Source organism: Colobus angolensis, unplaced genomic scaffold, assembly GCF_000951035.1.
Source record: "Colobus angolensis palliatus isolate OR3802 unplaced genomic scaffold, Cang.pa_1.0 Scaffold97, whole genome shotgun sequence".
NCBI classification, from domain to species: domain Eukaryota; kingdom Metazoa; phylum Chordata; class Mammalia; order Primates; family Cercopithecidae; genus Colobus; species Colobus angolensis.
In genome coordinates this window covers 6,858,498-6,871,733 of record NW_012123709.1, presented here as the reverse complement: position 1 = coordinate 6,871,733, position 13,236 = coordinate 6,858,498, and the positions used below count along the sequence as shown (strand labels likewise).

At 40.1% G+C, this 13,236-nt stretch overlaps 1 protein-coding gene across 6 annotated transcripts in view; it reads right to left on the bottom strand.

Moving 5' to 3' along the window:
* The window catches only part of SLC12A6 (solute carrier family 12 (potassium/chloride transporter), member 6), a 117,270-nt gene that overhangs the window by 22,380 nt on the left and 81,654 nt on the right, over positions 1–13,236 (bottom strand). For all 6 annotated transcript variants that reach the window (XM_011932686.1, XM_011932682.1, XM_011932683.1 and 3 more), the window contains 9 exons: positions 12,693–12,824; positions 11,525–11,671; positions 10,109–10,163; positions 9,150–9,280; positions 8,254–8,495; positions 5,360–5,574; positions 3,801–3,959; positions 3,533–3,631; positions 3,203–3,260 (listed from right to left, as the gene is read on the bottom strand). In XM_011932686.1, coding sequence (XP_011788076.1) covers positions 3,203–3,260; positions 3,533–3,631; positions 3,801–3,959; positions 5,360–5,574; positions 8,254–8,495; positions 9,150–9,280; positions 10,109–10,163; positions 11,525–11,671; positions 12,693–12,824 — 1,238 coding nt within the window. The remainder of the gene's footprint in view (positions 1–3,202; positions 3,261–3,532; positions 3,632–3,800; positions 3,960–5,359; positions 5,575–8,253; positions 8,496–9,149; positions 9,281–10,108; positions 10,164–11,524; positions 11,672–12,692; positions 12,825–13,236) is intronic.

Sequence of the window (13,236 nt, the reverse complement as noted above, 5' to 3'; positions counted from 1 at the left end):
CGCCCGCCACCGCGCCTGGCTAATTTTTTGTATTTTTAGTAGAGATGGGGTTTCACCGTGGTCTCGATCTCCTGACCTTGTGATCCGCCCGCCTCAGCCTCCCAAAATGCTGGGATTACAGGCGTGAGCCACCGCGCCCGGCCATATCTGAAGATTTCTATAAAGCAAACATCCATGCTGTAGGTGTTGACCTACTACCATGCAGGTCAAGAAACAGAACATTGCCAGTACCCAAAATTCTCTTATGCCCATTCCCCTCATTAGCCCTTTCTTCCTCTCCACTATTTTTTTTTTTTTTTTTTTTTGAGACAGGGTCTTGCTTTGTCACCCAGGCTGGACTGTAGTGCTGTGATCATGACTGACTGTAGCCTCAACCTCCTGGGTTCAAGTGATCTTTCTGCCTCAGCCTCCCCAGTAGCTAGCACTACAGGCATACGCCACCATGCCCAGCTAATTTTTTACTTTCTGCAGTGACAAGGTATAGTATATTCTATGTTGCCTAGGCTGGTCTGGAACTCCTGACCTCAATCTTCTAGCCTCAGCCTCCCAAAGTGCTGGAATTACAGGCATGAGCCACCACACCCAGCCCTCTGACTTTGAATACTATGTAGTTTTACCATTTTAAAACTTTATATAAATGATACACAGTATATACTTTTGTGTTTGGTTTCTTAGCATTGCTTGTGAATTTTTTTTGGGGGGTGTATATTGCTATGACTGACTTTGCTGTATGGCTTCCTATTACATGAATATACAATTTAATCATTCTACTAGCGATGGACATTTGGATTATTTCCAGGTTTGGGCTATTAAGAATACTTACGAAGGTAAAATGAAGCAGGCAAAAAAACAAAATAAAATAAAATAAAAAAGAGTAACACTGTGAAAATTCTCATGAATTATTCTTGATGCACATGTGCAAGCATTTCTGTTAGATACACCTAGAAGTGGAAATGCTGAGTCATAGGTAAGCACATGTTCAACTTTAGGAGAAAATAACCAATAATTTTCCAAAATGATACTCTAATTTACAGTCTCAATAATAATTTTTATATTATGGTGTAACTTACCAAAGCTCCATGAATTTCCTACTACAATGGTATAGTAATATACTATACTATATACATATATATATACACCCCCCATACACACATATATACTGTGTTACATGCATATATATACTGTGCCCTTTATTTTTGTCAACAATATTTATATTGCATCTATTAGGCTTCACGTCCTCAAAGAGCTCAACGTGTAGGGGACAGTGATATGAAAACAAGTAGCTGCAATATAGCATCATAAATGCCATAATATAGTATATTCTATACTATATAGAATATATTGTGACTGAACACAAGAAGGCGTGTTGGCCGGGCGTGGTGGCTCAAGCCTGTAATCCCAGCACTTTGGGAGGCCGAGACGGGTGGATCACGAGGTCAGGAGATCGAGACCATCCTGGCTAACACGGTGAAACCCCGTCTCTACTAAAAAATACAAAAAAACTAGCTGGGCGAGGTGGCAGGCACCTGTAGTCCCAGCTACTCGGGAGGCTGAGGCAGGAGAATGGCGTAAACCCAGGAGGCGGAGCTTGCAGTGAGCCGAGATCCGCCCACTGCACTCCAGCTTGGGCGACAGAGCTAGACTCCGTCTCAAAAATAAGAGAAAAAAAAAGAAAAAAAAGAAGGAGTGTTGACCTCTGTTTGGGTGAGTATGGGAAAGCTTTACAGGAGAGAAGACCCTTAGCCTACTCTCTAAGTGGATGAATATGATTTGACCAGGTGGGAGTAACCTATTCTAAGCAAAGGAAACAACACAGACAAATGTGTTTGTAAGTGGAGACATAATAAGATACATCAAACTCTAAGTTAGGGAGCTTATGAGGGAACAGCAGGAGATAAGCGTAAAAAGAGGCAGAGAGGGCCACATCACAGTGATGGATTTTAACAGGCTTTGGCAGGCTCTGAAGCAGGGAGGTTTGTCGGTTCAAATTTTGTGTTTTAGAAAAGCCACTCTGGTGGCAGTGTGGAAGAAGGATTAGAGGCTAGAACTAAAAGGGAGATTATTAAATAACATAGGCAAAAATCCTGAAGGCCTGTGCAAAGTGATTGATGTGGATAAAGAACAGGGGATACACCTGCATAGTGTGGGAAATTTTAAAAAAATAATAGGGGAAAGGGCTGGGTGTGGTGGCTCATGCCTATAAGCCTAGCACTATGGGAGGCTGAGGTGGGAGGACTGCTTGAGGCCAGGAGCTTCAGACCATCCTGGACAACCTAGTAAGGCCCCATCTTTACAAAACAAACAAACAAACAAACAAACAAAAAAATACTACTAGCTGGTATGGTGGTATGCACCTGTGGTCCCAGTTAGTTGGGAGGCTGAGGTGGGAGGATTACTTGAGCCCAGGAGGTTGAGGCTGGGAGCCATCATTGCACCACTGCACTGTAGCCTGGGCAACAGAGCAAGACCTTATCTCTAAATAAATAAGTAGAAAAGAAGAGAAGAGAAAAGAACAGAATATGAAGAAAGTAAGTTTCAGACTTTTATTTAGAATGCCAAACACAATTAGATACTTATCTCTCATAAAGGAGATGCTAGAGACACTTGAAATTTTTTTTACTTGCCCTTCTTGACTTTTGGTCTCGTTTCTGAACAGTTCTTGATGGACAGGGAAGTCCTCACTATTCAGACACATTCACTGCTTTTTTGAAGGACTGTATTTAACTGTCTCACATATTCGCTAGAAAATACTGGCCCCTTTGGGAACTACATTCATATATTTTCTTTTTTTTTAGCCATGGTTGATAATTCAGGTTGGGTTATTTTTTTGAGAAAGGGTCTCACTTTGTCACCCAGGCTGGAGTACAGTGGCATCCTCATGGCTCACTACAGCTTTGACTTCCCAGGCTTAAGTGATCCTCCCACCTCGGCCCCCCAAGTAGCTGGGACTGTAGGCGCACACCACCACAACTGGCTAATTTTCATGCTTTTTGTAGAGACAGGGTTTTGCCATGTTGCACAGGCTGGTCTTGAACTCCTGAGCTCAAGCAATCCACCCGCTTTGGCCTCCCAAAGTGCTGGGATTACAGGCATGAGCCACGGTGCCTCGCTGTGTTGAGTCTGTAACTGTCTTGGAGCTATGTGGAATGATCAGAAGTCATGGCAGACAGACATAATTGTTACAAATGAAGTAATTACTCACTTGTCTCTGAGAACAACCCCTTCAATACATGCACCAAAAAGGACAACATTGCTTAAATCTACCATATTGAGAGTCAAGGAAACTGTTGCTTGCCCTCTAACATGAGATAGAAAGTAGACACTCAGGATACTTCTCCTTCAGTAAAATGAGTTGCTAAATACGCCTATAAATTCTTCTTTGAATTTCCTATATGAGGTAGGCAGATTATCTAGCAAGAGGTGAAGTGACAGAAAGCCGGTACCTTTGTTACTCGGATAAAAATACTGATCATCCAGTTCTACTGGATGCTCCTAAGACTAAGACTTAGACTGGATCCATAAAAAAGGATACAGACAAAGGAGGTGGTCAGGATGGCAAGGATAGTACCAATGGGAATAGACTTCTGAGCATCTTTCAGATCTCCAGATCTGTTTGATCCAGCCATGATACCTTTAGAGATAAGGGGGGAAAAACCAAGTTAACTTCGTGGACACTTTGATGTTGATACTGACAGCAAAGAGTAGAAGCAAATCTGGGAACCCTGAGAATTCTGCCTCCTGCGAAAAATCACTCCCTGGGTCTGACAGCTTCTAAAACAGACAACAGCCTACATGCTTACCTGTAACAGAGGGAAAGAAGATTCCCACCAGAAGCGTGAAGGAGGTGGTGATGTCAACAAGAACATATTCATGGTTTAAGCTGCCTAAGACATCAGAAGATTTGGCTGAAGGCTTTTCAATGATCTCTCCCTTGGGTAGGTAATTACCCCAAAGGTTCTCTGCAGTGGGGAAAATGGGAATTTAAGCAGCAGCAGTATGAAAAACAGATAATTAGATAATTTTCTACCCAAACATTCAAAATCAGGCTCCTCATTTATACAGTTTCTAAAGGTGTGTTTGCTTCTACATGAGCACATGTACACACACACATTGCACAATAAAACACACATAAATAAAAACATAGTGTTCTTTTTTTTTTTTTTTTTGAGACAGAGTCTTGCTGGAGAGCAGTGGCACAATCTCGGCTCACTGCAAGCTCCGCCTCCTGGGTTCACACCATTCTCCTGCCTCCTGAGTAGCTGGGACTACAGGCGCCTGCCACCACGCCCCGCTCATTTTTTGTATTTTTAGTACAGACGGGGTTTCACGACGTTAGCCAGGATGGTGTCTATCTCCTGACCTCATGATCCGCCCACGTCAGTCTCCCAAAGTGCTGGGATTACAGGCGTCAGCCACTGTACCCGGCCTCTTTTTGTTTTTTTTCTTTTTTTTGAGACACTCTTGCTCTATCACCAGGCTGGAGTGCAGTGGCACAATCTCGGCTCCCTGCAACCTCCATCTCCCCGGTTCAAGTGATTCTCCTGCCTCAGCCTCCAGAGTAGCAGTAGCTGGGACTACAGGCACACACCACCACGCCCGGCTAATTTTTGTATTTTTGGTGGAGACGGGGTTTCACCATGTTGGCCAGGATAATCTTGATCTCTTGACCTCACAATCCACCTGCCTTGGCCTCCCAAAGTGCTGGGATTACAGGCGTGAGCCACCGCGCCCGGTCAAACATAGTGTTCTTTCTTATCTAATTTAAATATAATTTGACAAAATGATTTGGTACATACAAATACAGTTTAACTTTACTAATGCAAATTAGTAAAAGTTAAACAGACTAAAACTAAATGCTCCACAAATCCCATTATTACTTATTAGTCATCAATGCTGTTTCTAACACCTTAATGTAAACTTACTTATGTGCAAAGAAATTTATAGACCAAACATTTATAATAGAAGCCACTTAAGGAATGTTTCAGGAATTTAGCTAAGTTAGGAAGATACATGTGGATGTGGACATTAAAACAGTTCTATTCTGTCAGTGCAGGAAGAACACTGGCAATTTTACAAGAATGCACAAAATAATTTATCCTAAGGTTAGAAAGTGATTTGCTCAACTCTGCTCTGAAATGGAGGTGAATTTTAGCAGACATCACTCTGTAAAGGAGTCCTGAATAAGGACAGCTTTACTAATGGAAAAGCAGAAATATGCTGAATTAAGAGCTGTGTGGTATGCTTAAGGAAATTAGCACCATGGCAGTGAATCTTTATGAACAGCAGCAGAATCTAAGATGACAAGGCCTATTTTCCCCAGAAAATAGGAAAAAACTTGTCCAATAACTCCCTAACTTACCTGTAATGATACCACTAGCCAATCCAGGAATGCCCTGGATTGAAGTGACATTATTGTGAACAAAGTATTCATCACAGGTGACATTGAAAAATTGACTCGAGTTACAGAAGAATCCCCATAACTTTGATGGGACTGTCATGTTGTTAATTTCCTTGGTTTTAGAGCACACGTCAATGTGTCTTGATGAAAGGGTGCGGTTACCCAGCATGCAGACCCTAAGTGAAAAGAAATAGGGAGAAAGATCAAGTAAGGAAAAAAACACATTAAAAAAGAAAAAAAGGAAACAGGTTAGTAAAGGAAATAAGAACCCCATCTTTAAGAGCTTCTACTGTCATGGGTGGGAAGGGAACTAATGTTTATTTATTTATAATTTATTTTAGCACTGTGAATGGTGACTTACATTTTCTGCCAATTTAATCCTTACAGCAGCCTCACAATGTATTAGAATTTCTATGTTGTGGATGGAGGCACTGAAGTTTAGGAAGTTAGGGAGTTAATTGAAGGTTAGGGAAATACAGTTATCTGTCCAAGGTCATAGGTGGTAGGTGGGAGTGAAGGAACTCAAATTGAAGAACTGTCTGAAGACATTATGCTGACTCATCTTCCAAAATTTTTGGCTAAAATTGTTAAGTCTAAAAGAATACTGAAGTTCTTTTGTTGTTCTTATAAAGAAAAAAGCACTCCTCTTTTTTTGGCCTAGAAAAGCCTTACATTCTTAACAAACCCCTTGAGAATATTATGCTAAAGGTCGAATCTTCTGGCTACTGTTGCAAGGAAAACAGCTTGGCCGGAAATAAAAGGCAGATCCCTCTATGGCCTAAGAGAAAACTGTTTTTGAACTTAAGCCTAGACCCAGTGGGAGTGAGGGTAAGGATAACACAAATATTAACCTGCTGGTTTTATTTTTTTCTTTAACCCAGAGACACAAATATAAACAAAGGAATAATACATCCATAGTTAAAATACCTCTCAGGTCCAACAAAGGGACTTTTAAAATCTGCAAAATGATTGAATACATTATTATGAACCATGTACCTATTACTCAGCTTCAACAACTCTCAACATTTCCCAGTCTTGTTTCATGTATTCTTCTAGATTTTTTGTCTTGTTTTGCTGGAATATCTCAAAGAAAATACCATGCATTATGACCGTGTACTAATCAAAAAAGAGGAGAAGCCCCAAAGGTGAACCTGAGATAAAATGGAATTTCCCAAATTGAGATATAACCAGAATGTCACCTTTAGAAATTTTATGAGCCTAGAAAGGACCTTCAGCTATATTACAGTCCCTAGATAAGCAGATTAAAAGTTTAAGATGGAATCTTCTTCTGCCATCATGTAGCATGGCACAGAAGAAATACTGAATGGGGAGTCAGGAAATCACAGTTCATCTTCTTGCTCTGCCATTAATTAACTTTGAGGTAAGTCATTAAACCTATCGGAACTGTCTTTTTGTCTTGAAAAATCTTTTTTTCTGTAATCTGGTTAAATCAACATAGAACCGATGAGTTTGATTCTCAGATAATCCAGGTGACTCTTCAAGATAATTCTCTAACAAGACTACAAATAACACTCAGTGCCAGCTAGTCCCTATGCCACTAGTCGAAGGGAAAAGGGAGCCTGTGAGTCACAGATCTGCACAAGTCCATTACTACTTCAAAAAACATACTTTAAAGTACTTGCACTAGGGAGTTGAAGGAGGAGGTGAATGATGAGAGAGTACTTAATGAGTACAAAGTACATTATTTGGGTAATGGATAAAAGCCCTGACCTAGGCTGGGCGCAGTGGCTCACGCCTGTAATCCCAGCACTTTGGGAGGCTGAGGTGGGCGGATCACTCAGGTCCACCTTGAGGTCAGGAGTTCAGGACCAGCCTGGCCAACATGGTGAAACCTCACCTCTACCGAAAATTCAAACATTAGCTGGACATGGTGGTGTGTGCCTGTAGCTACTCAGGAGGCTGAGACTGGAGAATCACTTGAACCCAGGAGGCAGAGGTTGTGTGAGCCAAGATCGCACCACTGCACTCCAGCCTGGGTGACAGAGCGAGACTCTGTCTCACCAAAAAAAAAAAAAAAAAAAAAACTGGGTATGGTGGCACATACCTGTAATTCCAGCTAATTGGGAAGCTGAGCCAGGAGAATTGCTTGAACCCAGGAGGCTGAGGTTGCAATGAGCCAAGATTATGCCACTGCACTCCAGCCTGGGCAACAAAGTAAGACTCCAGCTCTTAATAAAAGCCTTGAATTCACCAATACACAACATGTGCATGTAACAAAATTACACTTGTACCCCCATAAGTTTATACAAATTAAAAAAAATAACATCAAGGTTGAAAAAAGTAGCTGTATTACTTATAGTATGTAATATTACATATATATAGAGATACATGCAAAGTGTACAGTATCTCCCTTTATACTAGTCCATTACAATACTGACAGAAAAAAAACTTAATTAATTAAACATTTTAGGTAAGATTTTAGGTTTCTTTTGACTCCCCTGATTTTTCATTAGTAAAAGAAATACAACATTTAAATACCTTATAAAGGTTGCTGGCAATAACTACACTGTCTGCAAAGCCCTTTATGAATAGTACAAAATATGTATAATTTAAAAAGATTATGTACAATTATCAGGGAGAAAAAAATCTAATATCTGAACATAAATGATGGTTATAGTTACTAGTTCTATGTTTGGGACATAAGAAAGAGGATGAACAGGACATAGTTTGCTGGGAGGCTTCCTGCCTAGATGGGGAAGGAAGTCTAAATGGGCTTACCCAAGCGAGAAAATCTCAGAGAGACTCCATGAAATTCTGACTTAAAATTATCACACCACCAGATATTTTCAATTACTACCCAACAAAGATGGCTAGGCAGAGAGACAGACACGTACGGGAAGTGTGGAGGGGCAAAAGAAGACTTGATGGCTCCAGCATAGATGGCCAAGATGGACACAATGACACAGGCCAGGAAAAGTGAGGCAAACTTGTTCACATAGCGTACGCCGATAAATACCACTAATACCATAAGGACCAAGAAAGCTGTGCCATACACACGCATGTTATTTAGCATGGCTGCTGATTCCTTGAGTGCATCATCACTGCGAAAGATGGCAGCCCGGGGGACGATATAGACCTGTTAGGTAAAATACAGGAGAAAATTATGTTATTTCGAAAGAATTAAGTAAAAAGGCTGTATTTGTTTGCATTTACTTTCACAAAAGAAAGCAAAGCTGAGACACAAAATGACTGGGGAGTTAGCCTAGTTTCTAATAGGATCTGAAATGCCTGCAGAAATGGGATATCAAGGATTTTTTTTTTTTTTTTTTTTGTCTACATGCTGTTCTGAATAACTACATTTCCAAATGGAGAGAAAGGAATTATTACTTTTATTCATAGGGTTATATAAAGTAATTATGATTATCTTTAACCCTGATTCTACTATCACTACTTTAAATAAACAATATGTCTCAGTGAATAGAGAAATGGGAAGCATTTTATTTCATAGGGATGAAGATATTAAAAAAGATAAACTTCATTTTACTTTTTCCCCACTAGACTTGAACCTCCTGGATGAGGTGGCAGAGTGGTGGCAATCAGGTAGAAATCAGGAACGCCAGCAAAGGAAATTGCAACCTTTCCACCTTGTATTCACATAAGAGGCCAACTGAGGTTGGCAGTCAATCACCTGATTTATTCCCACAGCTGATCTCAGAAGCTTTCACAGCAAAGAATAAACCAAAATCAATATTTCTTCTATAGTACAGACCACAGTGAAGTCATTACTTACCAGAAAGATTTCAATGGCACCAAGGATGTACATGGCTGCTGCAAATGTGGTACCAAGATAAAAGCAGAGGCCAACAGCCCCACCAAACTCTGGGCCCAGTGCCCGGGAAATCATAAAGTATGAGCCTCCAGCTAAAAGACAAAACAGAAGGTGAATAGGAGAAAGAGTGTGTATTAGTAAGAGGAATATGAATAAAATAGAAATAAGAAAAAAATACATACATGAAGGTTAAATGTTTCAGGCTTCCCCAAACCCTGAATATGATAAAAAGATTTGCTAGTGGGAAGTAAAAGGTGAAAGTGTTACTGTGGGATATACTGCACATCTAATGTAATGAGCCATATGATGCAATATAGTTTGCCAGCATTACTTTATTTACTACGACATGAGACAGCCCAATAAAATATATTCTGGCCGGGTGTGGAGGTTCACGTCTCCAATGGTAGCACTTTGGGAGGATGAGGCGAGAGGACTGCTTGAGGCCAGGAGTTTGAGACTAAACTGGGGTAGCATAGTGAGATGTCACCTCTACAAAAAAATTAAACAACAACAAAAAAATAGCCAGGCATAGTGGTACACACTAGTTCCAGTTACTCAGGAGGCTGAAGTGGGAAAGTAGCTTGAGCCCAGGAGTTGGAGGCTGTGTGAGTTATGATCATGTCACTGCACTCCAGCCTGGGTGACAGAGTGAGACTTTGTCTATAAAATATATATATATATATTTTCTAACTAATAAAAGCTAAGAATTAACGTATTCTAGTTTAAAAAATAAAGAGATTTTAAAGATAGCATCTTAAAGTCAAGTGGTATTATGTCTATGTCCTATAGACCATTACTCTGTTGTAGCACAGAACAGACTAAATAGTATTCTATTCTTCAGAAGTTTGCACCTCTAGCTTTATAGCATAAACATAGAGTCAACACTGATAAATCCTGAAATACAACCTTGACCTACTAACCTGGTACCACTCCATTAGTGGCAATGGCACTCATGGAGATAGCAGTCAACAATGTCTGCAGAGAAAGGGAGAGGATTGTTACTGTGTAAAGATGACATTTCTATACTACTTCTCCATTTGTGTTCCAAGAGCACTTGGCAAACATTTAACTCTACCTACTTTTATGGACAGTCATACCTAATGGTATGGAAATAAGATGATATGGTCTAATTCATTGCACTAGTCATACCACTAATATCTGGAGGATTCTGTCAAAATGCTCCCATATTAGTAAGTCAGGTGCTATTAAGAACTGCTAATCTCACTCTGGATTTCCTAGTTACACAGGAAATAGAGCATAGTATACTCAAAAGGAAGAACTAGAGAAGTAACTCAGAAAATAGGTTAGAACCTGACTAAAGACTAAATACAATATCAAAAACAATGTTCCATAAGAAAGGGAATCACTGAAGGCTTCTGGGCACACAGGAACTGTATTTTAAAAATATTACCTGGTAGCAGAGTATAGAATGAACTGCAGATAGGAGGAGCTGGAGGCAGAGTGATTGGTTAGCAGGCTTCAGTGACAGGTAAAAACTATAGTGGTGTTAGTGTGAATAAAAAGGGCTGAGTGTAAAAGATTTCAGAGAATAGATTAGCGTTGGTAGCTGATTAGATGTGAAAAGCAATTAAGAAGCCAAACACAGCCTTGAGGTTTTAAGCCTGAGAAACTAAAAAAAGGTGGTACCATTAATTTTAAGTTAATAAAAATATGAACTGTGCCTGCTTAACCTGTTTTGCTCATCAGCTGTATGCTCATCAGCTGCGGATAATATACAGGTAGGGTATGAAGGTCACAGTGATAAAAGAGGACAGTAGAACCCTATAAAATTCATAGGGGTGGCTGGGATACATAATTAGGAGAAGTTTAACTTAAAGAAAGATAAAAGTGTTCTCAGTAGAGAGAAGACCTGGAAAGAACACCTGAATTTCTAAGGAAGGGATAAGGGAAGAAACTTCAAAACCAAATAAAAAAAATCAAATACCCCTCACATCCCCCATAACCTGTTTTGTTTCTCAATATATACTGGAGTAGCACATCATGTTTTCTAACACATTTTCTGTCACAACTTTGGTGCTATCAAGCTCAAACAGTTTGGATTCTGAATTCTTTGAAGACAGGAACTTTATCTTCCATTTCCAGTTGAAGTCTTGCTTCCTAATTTCTAGTACATAATATAATAGATAGCAAGCAGTAACGAATAGGCACTGAATAACTGAAAATCCTTTAGATTTTAATATAAGAATAATTTCTTCTGTTGAGATCATGAGTCCTTCCCCGAGTATTCTTTGTTTTATTCCCAAAGAGGTTGTGTGCATCTACTCTTGAGAACTTGCAACATTCAGGTGATCTCCAGGAGCCAGTGTAGTACTTACACAGCAGCAGCAGATAAGGACAATTGCAAAAGCCTGAAGAACTCCAGCTGTGCCCACCACCCATGTAAGGCGTAAAAAAAGGATCACTCCAAAAATATTTTGTAGACATGGGAGGTAGACACCCATGAAGGTACCCATTTGGGGGGTCTAGAAAGAAAGACATTGACAAAAAATTAAACAGTTATCTTAAGGAGAGGTTTTTATTCTTTTATGTAATAACTTGCTCCCTAACTACCATATTAATCTCCAAGCAGAGATCGTAAGTTTAATCAATATCTTCAAAAGGACACATATAAATTCTCCATCTTTCAAGTGTTTATCACCATACTTTTATTATTCCGAAAGCTATACATTTTAACTTTGCAAAGGTTCCTGCATGTTTTTATTATACACAGGCATCTGGCCACGAATAAACTTTTATGCACACCCACAATTTAAAATTTTGTTTTTCAAAGCTGTTGGCTTTTTTCATTTAAAAACAATAAGGACTTGATGGAGTGTCTTCAGAATTTGGCATAAATTCTTCACAGTAGTTGGTAAATAAAATAGATGGTAAAATGAACATCTGAGGGCCGTTTTATCCCTTTTTCAAAGAGCTGAACAACCAGAATGGTAAACTGAATGTCTTATATTTTCATTTTCAGACAAACTGATGTTTGGTCTTTAAAAAACCCAACAACTTCACAACAAACAGATGGCATCAGCAGATGGGTATGGACACTCTTCTCTGGAAAAGCTATTCCCTCTTCCTGAATGCTCCTTTCCCACATTGCTCACTCCTTCACATCAGCTAGGTCTCTCCTCAAATATCACCTTGTCAGAAAGGCTTTCCCTGTCCAACCTATGTAAGTAGCAACGCCCTCCACTCTGGCTCCCGTGACAATTTCAGTCTCTTTACTCTGCTTAATTTTTTGCTAGGGCATTTATCAACACTTAATATGTTATATATTTTGGCAGTTAAAACAGCTGAAGGACAGTATCCTCACGTTACAATTTAGACTACATCCTATGTTTTGTTTGTGCTATGACCCTGGTGCCCAGAACAGTTCCAGGCACCCATTAAGCATTTAATAAATAGCTGCTGAACACAGAATGGTGCCTTAGGTATTTCCTTCTTTCTTATATACAGGGTGCTTTTTATGTATTCTTTGTTATTCTGAGGCCTCACCTTGGTGGGCTTCTTTTTCCCTTCAGTGATGTTTTCTGCCTCTTCATGTTCCTTTGCTCCTTGAGTCAGATTAGTGTAATTGGCCATGCGGCTGAGGAGAGAGGACACCTTCGGTCTGGTGTCCATTTCTTCCTATAAAGCCAGTGACATGGAAGAAATGAGCTACAAAGAACACTGAACATAAGCATCAAAATCATCTTGCTACCAGAAAACTTCAAATCAAATGAAAACATATTTCACAGGTAGGCCAGGTGCAGTGGCTCCTGCCTGCAATCCCAGCACTTTGGGAGGTCAAGGTGGCTGGATCACCGGAGGCTGGGAATTCGAGACCAGCCTGGCCAAGATGGTGAAACCCCGTCTCTACTAAAAATGCAAAAATCAGCTGGGTGTGGTGGCATGTGCCTGTAATCCCAGCTACACGGGAGGCTGAGGCAGGAGAATCAGCTTGAACCCAGGAGGCAGAGGTTGCAGTGAGCCGAGATCGTGCAACTGCACTCCAGCCTGGGCAACAGAGTGAGACTCCAGCTCAAAAAAAAAAAAAAAA